Genomic DNA, 17192 nt, shown 5'->3' with positions numbered 1-17192 from the left:
TGGATGAGGGCCTGGTTTCTTACCCGTGACTTCTCCTCCAGGCGTGTCATCATAACGACAGAGGCGGTCCGCTGTTCCCACACCATCCTCCAGAAATCCCCGAAAGACTCTGCCAGTGGCCCCTGGGTAGCGATGTATGCATTCTGTTTCCTGTAGCCATCAATGTAGTTGGCATTGATGTAGTCGCTCCCGAGCATGCCTGCAAACGAGACACTTGTGAAGCTCTCGGTAAAATGGAATCTGCATAAGTGACATGATGAATTAAGCTCCGTGTATGACATCAACCAATCTAACGAAACGGTTGTATCTGGCAGCCGTGACTTCCACAAGACGGCAACAAACAAACAGGAATTTGTCGGCGCAAATTCATGAGCTCCAGATCAAATCCATTCCACTCGTTCTTGTTCTGTAGGAGTGCTGGCTGCACTTGAATGCACTCACACTGTTTGTCAGTTTCATGCCGCTGCACACAGCCAGTCTTAGGCACAGTTTGTATTCTCAGATTTCATCAATCTTGCAGCTCAGCCGCTCTGTTCACTCCCCAGATTCAAACATTATCAGACTCCCTCACTATGAACCCTAAAGACCCTTCACCCGTCAGCCCTCACCTTCTACGGGAGCCAGGATGACTCTGGTGTGGTCGTAGGCGATGACGTTGGCGTAGCGGTTTTTGGTCTTGTTAACCTCCAGGTTGGAGTGCTCCCAGGTAAACTGTTGGCCGGGGTCGATAGACTGTTGAGAAGCAGCAAATGCACACGTTCATAGCCAGCATTAGCATGTCAAGTGCTACATGTACGTTTTAAAGATAATGGACAGAGAGCGTGCCACGGTGTCGACGAGTCGTGGCAATAAATTGTATTCCTGAATAAATCATGAACATTTAATCAGCGTAGAGATGAATAAACTGTTAATGACATTTGCTTTATGAAACGAAAGGCTTCGCATCACTCGACAATAAGGAAGTTATTTATTTATGGATGATGATTTATTACCCACCTCGTACTCTTGTGAGAGCCTCAGGTTGTCGTTGGCTTTCAGCAGCTCTATGTGTTCAGCCAGCTCACTGATGGGGATGGGAGGGTGGCTCATCATCCCTGCGTTACCATAAGGGTAAGAGAAGCACCGGGTCAAGAGGGGATGCAAACTTCAGCTACAAATAACACATGCAAAGACGAGAAGATATATATGCAATCAGATAACACGCCGCACATCATCAAGGAACGCTCCAAAAGCAGAAAATCTATTTTAATCCGAGTGTAAGGACAAAGAGAGGTGAGTCTGCTTGGTTTGTAAATTGTTTTTCTTTGATAAATTGCTGTCCCTGTGATCAGAGGAGCAGTGACTCAGAGAAAACAAACACACGGGAAACTAATTAGGAGCACACATACATACAGAAAGGACGCTACCTACGTCTCCGCCAGTAATTTCTTTTCACTGCTGGAGTGAGGAAATGAGAGCTACAGCAATTCATCTTCAATTCAGAATGCAGTTGGTCGCAACAATGATTCAAGGTAACGTCTCCGATTTAGTAAAAAAAAAGGGTAAAAAAAAGGGAAAAAAATGGTGAATACATGATGTGAAGCTAAAGAGCATTTTCAAGGTTTCCCAAATCAAAATGCACGTTCCCACATGATGAAAAGCATTCAAGTCCTTCTGCTTCTGTGTTCATTAAATGCGTGCTCTCATTATTTGCCTCTATCTAAAATATCTACAGGTGATCATGAGGAAATGTTACTGTCACGACCAATATGGCCCAGAGAGCCAGAGTTGCTTTTTTTTTTTTTTTTTGGAAACAAATTTCATCGGTGCAGAGCGTCTCTCCAGGGAGAAGAAGTGGGCGAGGAGGGAGTTTCAAGGTTGCTGCCACAGAAGAGGAGAAAAGAGAAAACTTCTCATGATGAAAGGGAGAAGCTGAGGCGTTCTTGTCTGTGGGGGTTTCTTTGCTTCCCAACAACATTTATAAATAGCATACTTGAGGCCTTAAGCTATTGATTAAATAAAAAATCTGTCTCATTTGACCTTTTGTATTCTGGCGGGTAACTTTTCTCCGTGGTGACACATCCTCCCAACTTATCAGCAGGGAAGCTGCTGTATGAGCAGACTGGAACCGTGAACATGTTGAACAATGTTCAACTCCTTCAGTTTTACTTGGCTGTTCGCTGAATGGAAGAGAAAGCGAAGCGTCACTGGTCCGTGGGCCACGACCAGAGCGGCTCTGTTGTCACGGCTCGTTCGGGGAGGCGGCAGATGGCAGCCAAAGCCACGGGACTACTGTACCCTTAACTAGTCTGTGGGAATGAACGCATATTTAGATGAGGCTTTTTGAGCTGAAAACATTCCGAGTGTTAAAGCGCATTTCTGCGTGCTATCTGCAGCCTGGCATGTGGGATGTGGGCGGGCAGAGATGATGAGCTCTTGTCACACGGTTATGACTCAGATGTGACTAAGCATCGACTGTACTACCTGGGCAGCAGCCATTTTGATCTCAGGAACGACTGGAAGCTGCAAGGTACATGCCAGCGCAGTTGATGGGGGGAAGAACTTTTAACAGTCTAGTCTGCATAATTCTGCCAAGGATAAAATTAGTTGCATGAATATTTTATTTCAGAGTGAAATGAGCCCTTGGAAGAACGCTTTATCATACACATACGAAGTGCAGTGTGTGTGTGTGCATATTTGGGTACCCGCTTCGTACCAGGAGTCTGGAAATTGATGCGTCTCATCTCTACGGGGTCTGTCGGGTGATGAGCCATCATCTCTGCATTGTTCAAAAGACTCTTGGTTCCAGGTTCAGAGTCTTTCCGCTTGCTGGCCAGACAACAGTGGGAGAAAAAAAACAATTGTCAACATGCAGAGACAGAAACCCAGACTCAGTAATGGCATCTCATTAGCATTGCCACTTGACTAGAGTAAATAGTGCATTGGCTGACGTTGTGCTTCACAGGTTTTTAAACATTCTCCGTACAGCATTTGGTGTTGTGTGTTTGCTTTGGGTTCAAACGAACAGAGGGTTTGATACTGGTTTAATCTTACCTGTCAGGTTTGCTGCTTCCCGTGAAACAAGGGGAAGGAAACAGACAGATTGTTAGAGAGGAAAATCAATATAACGCATTAGTATTCAAAAGCTTGATAGCTTGCAGCAGACATCACAGCCTACAGCAGGGTCAGACTTCTTTGATGGCTGTCTGAGGGCAAAACAAACTTCTAAAGGGGAACAAATTAGGTGGATTTTCAGCATTTGTGGCAGAAAAGCTGAACATTAAACACTTCTGGTACGAGAATTATCAGCAGGAGCCACAAGTGGAGTGTAGGCACGGCGCTAGGAAATGTGTTTCATGTCGTGCATTGTGTAAAACCCCGGTGAGCCAGTGTTGAGCACCTACGCTTTTGAATCAATCCCACATTAACTCCTGCTGTAAACATGCACAGCAACAGTTTATGTACTTTAATTTGCTCTTGACAACATTCACTAACATATACATCAATTATAAATGCTAGTTGCAGAAAGCTCTTGTCGGAACATGCATGTAGAGGTGCCTAAGACATGTGAATTTAACGGGGGACGCAGGGAAGCTAACATGCACTGAAACACTTGTGCTTCTCAAAAAAAAGATCTTGACATTATGAAAAACATAGACCGAAGGCAGTCGTATCCTCTTATCTTCCAAGAATCAAAGCTACTTTGGCATTTACTTGGGATGATCAACAGCGTGAGTCATTGCCGTTGCTGTGAACTTGACATTTGCTTTTTTATGAAGTTCATCGCACTTACTTTTTGTAAAGGAGGATAGCAATAACAATGCAGATGATGAAGACGACAGCGAGGACAGGTCCCACCACCCAGATCAGACCGTCGCCGGCATCAAAGGGCTGTGGATCTGAATCCGGGGCGATCACTGGGTCTGTGTACGGGCTTGCCACGTACATCTTCTGCAGATAAACATTACAGGAGTGTAATGAGGAGAAATTAATGCAGTTTTCTATTGGTCAATATAACACAGTTAAGTCATCATTTTTATTTTTTGTCTCGTGCAAAAAAAATAAAAATACCCTGGACACCTCCAAGCGACTGCAATAGTCCTGCAAATATTGCAAGGTTTGCACGGTTGTAGATCTGTTTCAATGGATTGAATTAGACTGTAATTGTGATTGGAAAGATTTTATCTGCAAGCACAACATCGTGTGAAGACTGAAGCTACCACTATTGACATCAGAACCATTGCAATTTTCTTTAATGAGCTCTGAAGGGCTTTGAAAAAGGAAGCATCTTTTACTCTGCCACGGAAGGTAGACTCCCTCTTCACGAGCAGTGACAATAAGCGTATACGAGGGTTACTGCAATTGCTTACAACATTTTGACTGACAGGAATTATATTGTTTTAGCAGCTCAGCCCTATTGATCGCAACGTATAGTGACAACCTGCGGGAGAGAAACGCAGGCAGCGCAATATGAGGGAGTGCTTGCATACGAGGAAAGAAAAGAGATGAACCGGAGTGACTTTCGTACCCCTGTGGTGGAGTTCAGCTCGGCCAGGATGAAGAAGACGTACTCCTGCCCGGGCTCCAGAGCTCGGTTCTCGAAGCCTCCGTACTCCAGCTGGTCCCCCAGGGTGAAGAAGGCCGGCAGCGTGGCAGGTGTGAAACGGGCGGTGATGTAAGCCCGCCTCAGGTCCACCTGCTTCTGCTGCCGAGAATCCCTCTGCCTTTGACTGATGTCTTTTAACAGCTGAAACAATGGTGACGACGGCGACAAGAAAAAAAGGAGACATTTTGAATCTGTGACTAATATTTTGACACTGATGTTGAATAGAAAACGGTAGGCGTTGCAAGGCGTTCTTGGATTCCTGGACGGTGTGTGTTTGTGTATGCCTGCTTCCTCGTCAGCTCAGAAATCAGTAGGTGGTGTCATTGTTGTGCTTCTCACCTCCTCCAGGTCCATTTCGTCTGGACTCTTGAGGTGTTTGATGACACCACGGCCTCTCCGCAGCGGAACCACAACAACATACACATTTCTGTAGAGGTCAAAGATGAAAGACAGCAAAAGGTCAGCGGCACTCACATGACGGCCTCTTCTCACTGTGACTCGAGAGCAGGAAGTCAGATGAGTCATCACGTCGCTCTATGAAACCACAACTGATTCGAGGACTGTGCCAGCATTTACACTCAGGAAATCTTTCAGTCTTACTTGACAGGAGTTCGCGTTTCCAGCGATGGCAAGATTATGGTGACGGTGGTTTCAGTTTCACGTGTGTGGTCAATCTCGGGGCGGCGGATGGCAATTGGTGGGGATGTCTTGGCGGTGATGCGGTGGCGCAGGCCTCCCATGTTGCCTTCGGGAGCCGTGATTTTAAAGTCGTAGCTGGTGTCAGGCCTAAGGTTTGTGATCACTGCCTTTTTCAGACGAGCATCCACCTCCATCCTTTCACGGTTATACTCCACCTGCAAGCGCAGGGCATGTTAGAATCATACAGTAAAAGACATGCGTAATCCTTTTCTAAAACGTACTGTTATTATTTTATAGCAGTTTAACTAAAAGTTCAATCAAATCAGTTTTTCCTTTGGATTAATTGGGAACCTTATTTAAAGGTTCTATATGATATAGAAAAAAAACACGAAGATTGGATCTTACTTGCATGAAATGTATAAAAATCTTATCTTTGTACTGTAAATGTGAAACTATTGCCTAAAACCAGCTAACTTCTCTTAGGCTAAAGACGGAGAAAACGCTAATCTGGGTCCGACCAACTCTCACAAAACTGCCACTGAAGATCTCAGAGACCAAATCCACACAAAAGTAAAAAAAAATAAATAAAAAAAAAACATGGAAATAACAAGTTTTATTTAAACCACGTTTTGGACTAGTTGCCATGCAACCAGCAGAAATTGCAGGAAGTTACTAGACGCATCCCCGAAATAGCATAGTGGGTAACACCCTCAGTAAACCTCTTTTTCTAGATCACATAAGCAAGATACAATGTGAAGTACAGAGTTGCTGGAAGATGGACTTTGTAAAATTTAGTTTGAGCTCATCAATTAATTAATGCAACCTTCTTCAGCATTTCCTGTGTGAAATGGTAGCTGTGATAGTTCAACTGAGGTTATGCATCTAAAAAGGCCAACACTTATTCTAAAGACAGACAGTAAAAATTTTAAGGCCAATATGCTGCATCACATTCTGTATTATTGCTTTCTAATGACATGCACGGCACATGCACCAGGCGAGGACATACAGTAAAGCGATAGGAGTTGCTGCTCTCCGGAAACTCCCAGGTGAGAAGAACACTGGTCTTAGTGGCCAGATTCACTGAAAAATTCCTTGGCACGTCTAATACATAAATAGACATACAAACAATACAGAACAGACAAACAAAACAAAAAAAAACATAAGTTACTTGCAATAAAAGTATTTTATACAAATCATTGAATCTCCTCCTTCCTATGTGGAAACCTGCAAAAGTGGAGAAAGGTCTGGCGTGTTACTCCGGGAGAAATGCATGACAGTTAAAGAGGATGGGAAGGTGATGAGGAGAGTGAATGGCAACAGTAGTTAAGTACAAGTAACAGACAGATCAGCTGCAAGACTGTGACATGCCACATTATTACAGGAGTGCGTTCGCTCTACTCAAAATTCAAAATGTCAGCAAAGGCTTTGGAAAAGGTGGCAGTGAAGGTCTATCAAATAAATAAAAAAATGAAGAAAAAAAAACGTACCTTCAGATAAAGAACCCGGCGTCAGCTTTCACTTCAAAAGTGACCGAACACTTACCTTTTGTCAGTAGACGCCGTACATCCAGGGTTGTGATTGACTATTACCTGAGGGTTTGTGATAAGCAGTGCTCTTGAAGCAAACATCCATTAAAACTCAGGCTGCTTCCACTGGTTGTGAAGGGGAGGTGATGAAGGTACAAGTGAGTGAGTGAATGAGGTTTAGGGAGGTAGTCGCGTTCCTCGGGACTCTGCAGGTCCCCATATCGCCGTGGTGCACGGGTGAAAGGCGGACCTATAAGAGCTGGCCCAGACTTCATTTAGTTTAGTGTTTTGGGGGGTAAAGTCCACAAAAAGGAGGGATGTGAAGTTGAACCAGTGCTTAGAAGTTGAAAGGTGTTCCCCAGGCCTGAGGCCAGGCCTACCTGTTTCAAAGGCCAAAGTGAGGCACACCAGGGGAGGGCTGAAGGGGCCTGGCCCCGCCTTGTTGTGGGCTCTGAGCTGCACCTCGTAGGCGGAGCTGTGATTGAGACCCAGGATGGTGTAGTTGGACTCACTTCCTGGTAGTGTGATCAGCCAAGGAAAAGCTGTTGGATCTGGGGATGCAGACGGGCCTGGTGAGGCAGACGGGCCGGGATCAGCGGAAGGTTTGGGAGTTGTGACTTTCCTGTAAGCTACAGTGTACTCTGTAACGGCACTGCTGCTCTCGTCCGGGGCGGGGGGCAGCCAGGAGAACTGCAGCGAGCAGCAAGTGGCGTTAATAAAATCTATTATTTTGGGGTATCCCGTGGGTGGAAACGTGGGGATGGTAATGTCCTGCTGCGCTGCATCCCCGTAGCCGGCTTGGCTTTTTGCAGAGAGGGCAAAGATGTAGGAAGAGCCCGGGGAGAGGTTTCTGACGGTGAAGTTTCTCTCACGAGGTGCAAAATCCACCGTGGAGTTTAAAGAAGTGTTCGTCGGGCCAAATTGCAGACGGTAACCCTGAATTTCCACAAGGGCCCGTTGGTTCCCGGAGCCCGTCTCAGAGCAGTCGAGTGGAGGAGACCACCTCACCACCACGGATGGACCTGATCCGGGACGAACCCAAAGGAAGGGCAGGCTGGGCACTGCAGACAAGACAGGCAGCAGAAAATGAGCAGCAGTACATACCAAAAAAAACATTTCTAATCATGTAGACCAGGGGTCGAGAACCCGTGGCTCTAGGGCCGCATGCGGCTCTTTAGCGCCGCCCTAGTGGCTCCTGGAGCTTTTTCAAAAATGTTTGACCTTTTTTTTTCTTCCTTTTTTTCTTCATTTTTTCTTTTTTTTTTCTTTTTTCCTTTTTCTTCTTTTTTTCCTTTATTTCTCTTTTTTTCTTTCTTCTTTTCTTTCTTCTTTTTAATCTCGACATTTCGACTTTTTAACTTTTTTCTCGAAATTTTGACTTTTTTCTCAACATTTTGACTTTTTTCTCGACATTCCAGCTTTTTTCTCAACATTTTGACTTTTTTCTTGACATTCCAGCTTTTTTCTCAACATTTTGACTTTTTTCTCGACATTTCAACTTTTTTCTCGACATTCCAGCTTTTTTCTCAACATTTTGACTTTTTTCTTGACATTTCGACTTTTTTCCCAAAATTTTGACTTTTTTCTCAACATTTCGAGTTTTTTCTTGACATTTCGACTTTTTTCTGAAGATTGTACTTCAAAATTAATCTTGACATTTCGCCTTTTTTCTCGACATTTCAACTTTTTTCTCGAAGTGCATAATGAAAAAAAAAATCTTCCCCAAGTTATAACTAATATAGAAAAATGCAGCATGTGTTGTCTTCATTCTAAGGCTGATACAAGACTTTTCATTTTTCATTCATTGCGGCTCCAGACATATTAGTTTTTTGTGTTTTTGGTCCAATATGGCTCTTTCAACATGTTGGGTTGCCGACCCCTGATGTAGACGGAATAAGAATTGATCTGGTTGTTTATTTACAGCTGTCCTCTGGTTCAGCCTGCTGTGAGACATATTCTTGGGAGTGTTACTAAATCTAGAGCACTGTATACTTGATATATGCTTACCGATCCCTTTGGTCTGCACCAGCTTGGCTTTGCTGTGTGCTCCATCCCCTTTGGTGGTGTAAGCCGCCACTGAGACAGAGTACAAAGTCTCTGCTTTCAACCCTTCCAAAATCAGCTCCTGTGGGAGAAAACATGCAGGGGCACCGTGAACTGATCTGTTTGACCACTCATCGTTAAAAATTAAGCATCAGTAGAAGATCCTTAGGTAACACGATGAAGATTGATGAACCTGTGTGAGGACTGTAACATATTGGCAGCTGGCTGTTGGATGTATTAATAGTGAGTTCATTCATAATTAGAAGAAGATGGGTCGTCTGCACTCACATACTGAGTGGAATCATCCTCCTCCATCTTGTTGCACAGACGAAACACAAACCGTAGGCAGCCGAGACAGATGTGAGTAGGAGTGAGTCAAAAGACCAAATGAAAAAGGGAAAATGTTTTACGGGCAAAACAACCGAGTACCATTTAATCCTTTAAATACGGAGTTATAATGTCACCTGAATCTCATCCAATAAAAGGTCTTTGATTCGGGGTAGGGTGCGTGATTCACCACCCTGTGCTCGGCTGAAGTGCACCTGGTATCCACGGATCTGTCCTTGGCGTAACCGTGGCAACACAGCGCGCCACGTGACCCGAAGTGCTGAGGAATTGAGCGGCTGGACGTCCACCTGACGAGGGGCGGCGCTGGGAACTGAGACCACGACACACACACATGTGCAGAATGAATTAAGGGGCAGATAATATGGAGCCAAATCAAGGTCAAAAGTTTTGCTAATTTGAAAATAAAATTTGAACCTGAAAATTCTTTTTTACAGTTTCAATTTTATTTCTTTCAGTATCAGATCTTTTTTTCAGTTTCAAATCTTTTTTTTTCAGTTTCACATCTTTTTTTTTCAGTTTCACTTCTTTTTTTTCAGTTTCAAATTTTTTTTTCAGGTTCAGACTTTTGGCCCGGATCTGGCGTGGGGGGCGTGGCATCAACTGAGAGGGGCGTGGCATCATGAGTGACAGCAGAACAGAGAAGGCGGGGGACGTTCCTGAGTCATGTTGCCTTCAGTAAACGTAGGTTGCAGAAGTTATCAGTAGAAGTATGATTCAACACTGTATATACACCATATTCACGTGATTGGCAGTGGAAAAAACGGATACTAGTGACACATTTCTGTTTAAAAAGCTGTTTTAGACCGTACTTGGTAGTATGTGGAAGTGGGAAATGTCAAACTTTAAAGTGTGGCTGTTGAACTGTACAGTCTGGCATAGTTTATTGCTTTTATACTGCGATTGGTGTCAAGTACGGTCTAAAACAGCTTTTCAAACAGAAATTTGTCACTAATATCAGTTTTTTTCACTGCCAATCACGTGAATATGGTGTATTGTTGAATCATACTTCTACTGATAACTTCTGCAACATGACTGAGGAACGTCCCCCGCCTTCTCTCTTATGCTGTCACTCATGATGCCACGCCCCTCTCAGTTGATGCCACGCCCCCCACGCCAGATCGGGGCCAAAAGTCTGAACCTGAAAAAAAAAATTTGAAACTGAAAAAAAAGACGTGAAACTGAAAAAAAAAGATTTGAAACTGAAAAAAAGATTTGAAACTGAAATAAAAAGATTTGAAACTGAAAAAAAGATTTGATACTGAAAAAAATTAAATTAAAACTGTAAAAAAGAATTTTCAGGTTCAAATTTTATTTTCAAATTAGCAAAACTTTTGGCCTCATGATTTGGCTCCATAAGATAAGTGATAAAGTTAAGATCTGAGATGAACACTCGTACCGTCCTCGTCCGTTCTGCAAAGCACCGCTGGGCTCGTGGGTCTGGTCCCCTTTGCAGTGGCGGGTGCCATGGTGATGTTGTACCAGCTCCACTTCTCCAGTCCAGCTAACACAGTGTGTCCCTGCTGGGCTGGGGTAAGAAGCCTTTTCACCTCCATGCCCTGATCGCCGCCTCCCGCCCCATAAACTCGCTGGTATTTCACCTCATAACTTCCAGATTCACCGCTCTGATCTGCCATTGGAGGTAGCCTCCAACTTACTCTGAGCGAGGTGGAGCTGACCCTCTCGCAGGACACGCCCTCTGGGGCAGTCGAGGGCTCTGGGTGGACAAGGGGGCAAGCAGGGCAGTTGGCAAAGAATTTAGAAATGACCCAAAGAATAAGAGGTGAAAAAGCGAGAGAAAGGGGACATTACAAGTAAAAGGGATGGAAAATAAGGATAAGAAAGGAAACAACAAAAAAAAACGTACGTAAAATGAACTGAAAAAGATACAACTGGGGAGAAAATGGCTTAGGCAAAAAAAAAAGAGAGGGGGAACAACTCCATCATGTAAATGCACACCGTTAGCTCAGAGGCTAATAAAATGAACCAGGGACAAGAGCATTGACCCTTAGTGGGTGACGTGATTACATGCGAAGAGAATATGCACTTGATAGCCGGCGGTTATACATTATTTTCAGGCTGTAAGTTGTGGCCTGAAAGCATCCAGATCCACAAGTGAAAAACAGATCAAGTCTGTCTTTCTTTTAAGGGAGGGATGCAAAGCTCACCACAAAGGAGCATATACATTTCACAACACCTGCCCCCCATGGCGCATAATCCTCCAGTCCTCAGGATAATAGAGTGGTGTGAGACTTTCCTCTGGTGGCATGGAGATGGTTTTGAGCTTCACAGCATGGAGATAAAACAAACTAAAAAAGATCTCACACAATGCCAAAAGGATTTAAGAGGCAGGTAAAGAAAATAAAAAATAAATAACAGAAAGGCACTCAGACGGAAAGAGAAAGTCAGGCTACAATGAAGATTGAATTGAATCAGGAGACTTAGACATAAACAAATACCAGCAGAGAAAAAAAAATAATCACACACCTTCACCACCACTGATTTCCAAGCCACAGTATCACTCACCTTATACAGTGTCATTTAAGTTGCACTCATAAAAGGCCGAGCATGACCGAGGAGTCTGGACTTGAATTTGAAGACTTGGATTATATGGTGTGTGTGTGTGCGTGTGTGTGTGTGTGTGTGTGTGTGTGTGTGTGTGTGGCAGAGCAATAGTCATACTTGACAGGTTCAAGTATCTATTCACTCAGCTGTACAGCCACTGTTCTGTTGGCCTCAGGGGACAATCCTGATGTGCACCAAAGCTTGGCGATAACAAAGCGCACATAACCTCCCCGGGAAATGAATTCTGCTGCATAAAATAGTCTTGCTTATCTTGTGCAACCCCCCCCCACCCCCACCCCTTCCCACCTCCTCTGCCATACCACGCTGATCTCTTTTTTTACTTACTTATTTATTTATTTATTTATGTTTGGAGGGGGAGGGGTAACGAGTGAGATGCTTGTGTTCGGAGCGACTGTAAATACAAGAGGAAAACTTACTGCTTTTTCAGGAGCCACATCCCGCAGGACTTTTTCCCGACTGTAACTACCTTGTTTAATCTCCTCCTTGTGTCACATCTTCCACTCCACTCCACTATTTCTCTCTCACTTCTGCAAGGCAGCTTCGCCAAAGCAAAGCTAGTGGAACTTATTTGACTCTAATAGTTTATAAATGTTTTTGTAGGGGAAAAAAATGAAGTGAAAAAGAAGTAGGGGAGCTCATCCGAGTTTGGGGTGTATAAAAGGGACTGGGCGGCACTCACCTGTCAACACTACAGGCCGACCATCATCCTTTAATGCTCCGCTCTGCTGGCTGCCAGCCAGTAAGTGGCAGACAGTTTTACCATTTTAAAGACATTAGATACCGATAAAGTGGAGAAAGTGAAAGGAAGGTGAAGAGAAGGCAGAGTGAAACATTAATCGCTGCTCCATCTCCATCTGTCACGCTGTTTTGGCTGTCTGAGAAAAAGAGAGGCTGAGTGTCGGAAGAAAGGCACAATCAAGAGTGGATGGATGGATGGAAAGAAGGAAGGAAGGAAGGAAGGGTTGGACTGATGGGTTTACAATGAAAACACACGGAGACACCCGAAGATGGCTCGCTTATTTTAACTGCTGCAGGATAATTTGTGTGTGTGTTTGTGTTTAGAAGTCAAAATAGTCACAAGAGGTTTTCTCCACAACAGTGAAACAGCATCACAATTGAAACGGGCGGCGTATACGTGTCGGTGTGCAGGCAGAGCATGTGAACCAGGCCGAACTGAGACGTACTGGCTTGTGACGTCCTCTGCACCAGCTCATTAGTGAAGGCTCCAATGCCTTTGTTTGAGATGGCGGCCAGGGAGAAGGAGTACTCCGTGTTAGCCTTCAGACCCTCCACAGTGTAGGAGTTCCTCGGCCCAAAGGTCAGCTTCTCCTGCCAGAGGGAGAGGGGAGAGGGGAGAGGAGCGCAGGACAGAGCGGTGAGGTGACACGAGGACGGGAATGTGACGGGTCAAGAGGAAACTGCTAACGAAGAGCTCAAGACACAGGGATGAGACTTGTCACCACGATACACAGAGGTGCTGGACACCGGGTTCATCTTAAATTTCTTCTTTTATCCCTCCAATTATACCTCTGCCATGTGAAGAAATCCACTCAGCTGCACAAACAAAGAGGGCTTACCAAACTGCCAAACTTGACGGGCTTGTAGAGCAGCTCGTAGTTGACTATTTTCTCCTTGGTGTACGCGGGTTCCCAGGTCATCTCGATGCTGGTGTCCGTCACACGACCAACTTTAAATTTGCCTGGCTGGCCCGGTACTGAAGAAGACGGACAAACAGCAGTCAGTAGTCAGTCTGACTTATCTGCACTCTCAGACTCGCTGTCTTGTAGATTTTTGTCTTAAAGACTAAGATGAAGTGATTTAAGATAGTGGAGGGTACGTCATGGAAATCAGGTAATTGCACGTAAAATTCCCTCCTTTTAACCGCTTTTTTAAATTGGTGTAATTCCCAAACTGTACAACCAGTACTGGAGTTGAGGGGGGATGAGGGGGGATGGCATCCCCCTTGAAATAAAAGCGGTCCAAATCATCCCCCCTGTAAAACTGCCACCCCCCCCCCCTTTCCATCCCTTATGTCATTTCATCAATGAATGTGGTTTTACTGCTATTTCAACATTCAGAGTCATCACCAGAAAAATAACACCAGAAAAATGACTTATTTGACAATTTTCACCTGTTTCAAGTACATTTTCACTTGAAATAAGTAGAACAATCTGCCAGTGGGACAAGATTTATCTTCTCATTACAAGCAAAAAAATCTTGTTCCACTGGCAGATTTTTCTACTTATTTTAAGTGAAAATCTACTGAAAATTGTTGTTTTTTCCAGTGATGAGTCTTGTTTTAAGTGTAATGAGATTGTTTTACTAAAATGAGACATTTTAACTAGAAATAAGACAAATATTCTTGTTAAGATTTTGAGTATTTGCAGTGATCCATTTTACTTTAGGACAGAGTCATATTGATAAGTTCATAAAACTGTTTTTTATTGTTGTGTTTTGATGTATTTGATGTAAGCCCAGTGGATATTTAAAGCTTACAGAAGGCTGCATTTAACTGCTGCTATGTCATTCCTGCAGTATTTCTGCAGGTGTTTTGGTCAGTGCTATTATTTGTAATATATTATATTATTTGTAATCAGCACAAATTATCTGTCCCCATATGATAAAATACACCATCCCCCCTGATTTTTTTTTTACAACTCGAGTACTGTGTACAACTAATATTTTGCAAATATTTTGTTCCATGTGATGTACTTAACGAGAGATAAGTAGAACAATTCACAAGAAAAGGCAGCATTGCTTGCTTGAAAAACTCGAACCATTTTTCCTCACCAAAGCAACATGTTATATAACATGAGGCAGCAGCCTCGTGTCACTTGGTAAGGTATAGGAGATAGGGAGTTTTATTCACTGCGATAAAATCCGTGGGTCCATTTGGGATTTTTATTTGAGGATAACATTAGTTTGGGCAACACAAACTTCAGCCCTCAGATCTCCAGACTCAGTGGAGCTAGCTTTCCTTGGCGGGTGCAGATCATGCAGGTGGAGAGATGGTAAACGCCTCCGTGATGAAACGAAATGTTATGTAGTGCTCATTTTGAAAGGGGATTGTGTACCTAGAGATTTGCTGGAGCCTCAGATGTGATGTGAAAGCCAGAACCATGTGAGATTGACGGCAGATAGCGGTTAACTTTCTGCGTGTACGTGATTGGGGGGATGGAAGGTGATGGGGAGCTGAGACATCCCTCTCGACAGAAACTGGAAATGTGCACTGGCAAGGAAAGCCAGCTTTTCTGATTTAATTGGTTGTCTTTTATTTTGCTCTTGACCCCCTCCCCCCATGCTTTTATCAGGTGATCCTACAGCTTGGAGTCTGTTTGATACTGTGGATTTAAAACAGCACATTTAGCTTAGTTACGTGAAATTGTCAGGAATTGTTAGTAACCCACCGGCACACTGGCTCACTAGTTCTCACACCATTAACTCATTTCTCTGTGATTACTATCATTTCTCCTCATTACCTTTCCGGCCTCTGAAGCTTGACGGGCTCATAATCATAGTGCTGTGGTCTGTCATGTGCTTCTGTATTAGGTTCTCGAATATCAAACACCTTGGCGCATCCATATTTTTTACAGTTACACACATATAAGCAACTTTTCCTGGTACACAACTGCTGGGATACAAACTTCAGTTAATAAAACAGGTCTAAATGTCATCACAGTGCATTTACAAACTTTTAAAAATTCCTTGCGTGTTCTTGTTATAAATCACTCGGATTCCTAAATTGCAAGCTGCATTTGAATTTTAAAGGTAAACTGTATCAACATCATTAACATTATAATAGAAAGGACACCAAAGAAACGCCACAGTAGATTAAAAACCACGGGACTTAGGGCCCGTTTACAGGGGGCAAAAACGGAGGCGTTTTCATGCGTTTTGGCCGTTCGTTTACACGAAAACGGAGGTCAAAGCCCCCAAAAACTATCCAAAGTGGAGATTTTCAAAAACTCTGTTTTCACGTTTGCGTCTAAACAGAAAAAAACGGAGGAAAACGGAGATTTACGACACATTATGCGACAGAAACGTCACCAGCAGCGTCATGAGTGCGACCTGTGTTTACAATTTGTCTGGCCACCGTCAATATTTTCTTTTATTTTACCTGTTTTAAATTCTCTCAGACTCTCGTTCCGTCTTGGAAGTAAAGCCTGAATTATGGTCCCGCGTTAAATGCGCGCCGTACGGTGTGCGTCGCCGCGTACCCTACGCCGTAGGTTCTGCGTTGGTGTAACGCGGAACCATAAATCAGCCTTAACTGGAAGTTACACGTGTCATTTGTTGATGTTTTTTCCAGGATTCTGATTGGCTGGCATGACGTTAAGAGCGTTTTCATGCGGGTCCGTGTAAACGAGGATATTTTTGAAAACGTAGAGGGGAAAATATCCGTTTTTGTAAATACCCGGCTACGTGTAAACGTGGCCTAAATTGTGCAGTGTAAAGGTATACTCTTCATTTATGTGCCAGGAAATGTGAGATCCGTTACAGTCTTGGTACGGGAATACCTCGAGCTGTACAGAAAATCAAACCAGTAATACCATCACACATTTGAAGCTGTCATCTGTTTGTGATCCTATAAAAGCAGCTGCTGCACAGCAGCTGTCACAGCGACATGAGCAGCAACGAGGTATGAGGGACAGTTTCAGCTGTTAATCCCTGTTTGCGTTTCGTAAATCTGCACAGTTCTGCTAAAAAGCACTCACGCCAAAGAAGTTACAGCCCTGGTGCATCACGAGAAGGACAATCATGCAAGGATGAGGTCCCAGCTTTTTGTGGAATGATGTTGATGCTGCATGCACGCACTAACCTCCACGCAGGACTTTGACATGGACGGGGTCTGAGAAGGGTCCGTCCCCGACAGAGGTGAAGGCCAGGACCTGGATGGTGTAGGTCTCTGAGGTCACAAGGTTCTGGATGGTAGTGATCACGCTGTCTTGGACATTATGGATCTGCCACTCATTTATAGACCGGGACGGGTCCATGGTGTAGTAAACTCGATAGCCTTTCACCTAGAATAGATCAGAGAGTTACTGCTTTTTTTTTTTCTTTGTGCACTGGGACCTGATTTGATGGTCATCGGGGAGTGGGTTCTATCATTTTGTCTTCCACTTAATCCCACATTAAAGCCATGGTAATCCATAAACTATGTTTTAACACAACCGGGGTTTGGACAAACCGAGGTCATCGTGTGGTTTACTTCAGTCCAGATGGCCACACAGGCCACCGTTCAGACGTAATCACAATGCTCCTCCAAAAGACTTTTAGTTATACAGTAGATTGGTCGGAGTTTATATAATCCCTCTGCCATGGCAGCCTCTTAAACCTCCAGCTCCCCCCCAACTCTTCTGTTGTTATTCTTTTCATACATAATCCCCATATGCACTCAATTCAGCTTGGTGCCTTTATGAACCTGCTGTGTGGTTAGATAGGCTTGGAAAAGGAATTAAGCCCTAATA

The 17192-nt window shown here is 43.9% G+C and overlaps 1 protein-coding gene across 18 annotated transcripts in view; it reads right to left on the bottom strand.

The window, feature by feature from the left end:
- The window catches only part of LOC133452609 (receptor-type tyrosine-protein phosphatase S-like), an 81846-nt gene that overhangs the window by 10317 nt on the left and 54337 nt on the right, over nucleotides 1-17192 (bottom strand). For 6 of the 18 annotated variants that reach the window (XM_061732045.1, XM_061732047.1, XM_061732049.1 and 3 more), the window contains 18 exons: nucleotides 16544-16745; nucleotides 13302-13438; nucleotides 12909-13053; nucleotides 10538-10855; nucleotides 9258-9451; nucleotides 9082-9108; nucleotides 8758-8875; nucleotides 7131-7811; nucleotides 6231-6325; nucleotides 5186-5439; nucleotides 4925-5012; nucleotides 4508-4726; nucleotides 3773-3930; nucleotides 3034-3048; nucleotides 2696-2808; nucleotides 997-1094; nucleotides 609-732; nucleotides 24-199 (listed from right to left, as the gene is read on the bottom strand). In XM_061732045.1, the coding sequence (XP_061588029.1) occupies nucleotides 24-199; nucleotides 609-732; nucleotides 997-1094; nucleotides 2696-2808; nucleotides 3034-3048; nucleotides 3773-3930; nucleotides 4508-4726; nucleotides 4925-5012; nucleotides 5186-5439; nucleotides 6231-6325; nucleotides 7131-7811; nucleotides 8758-8875; nucleotides 9082-9108; nucleotides 9258-9451; nucleotides 10538-10855; nucleotides 12909-13053; nucleotides 13302-13438; nucleotides 16544-16745 (3162 nt within the window). The remainder of the gene's footprint in view (nucleotides 1-23; nucleotides 200-608; nucleotides 733-996; nucleotides 1095-2695; nucleotides 2809-3033; nucleotides 3049-3772; nucleotides 3931-4507; nucleotides 4727-4924; nucleotides 5013-5185; nucleotides 5440-6230; nucleotides 6326-7130; nucleotides 7812-8757; nucleotides 8876-9081; nucleotides 9109-9257; nucleotides 9452-10537; nucleotides 10856-12908; nucleotides 13054-13301; nucleotides 13439-16543; nucleotides 16746-17192) is intronic. The other 12 variants (XM_061732046.1, XM_061732057.1, XM_061732061.1 and 9 more) reach the window with 4 other exon arrangements.

This window comes from Cololabis saira, chromosome 10, assembly GCF_033807715.1.
Source record: "Cololabis saira isolate AMF1-May2022 chromosome 10, fColSai1.1, whole genome shotgun sequence".
Taxonomy (NCBI): Eukaryota; Metazoa; Chordata; class Actinopteri; order Beloniformes; family Belonidae; genus Cololabis; species Cololabis saira.
Note: the sequence above shows the minus strand (reverse complement) of the source record. Positions and strands in the feature narration are given on the sequence as shown.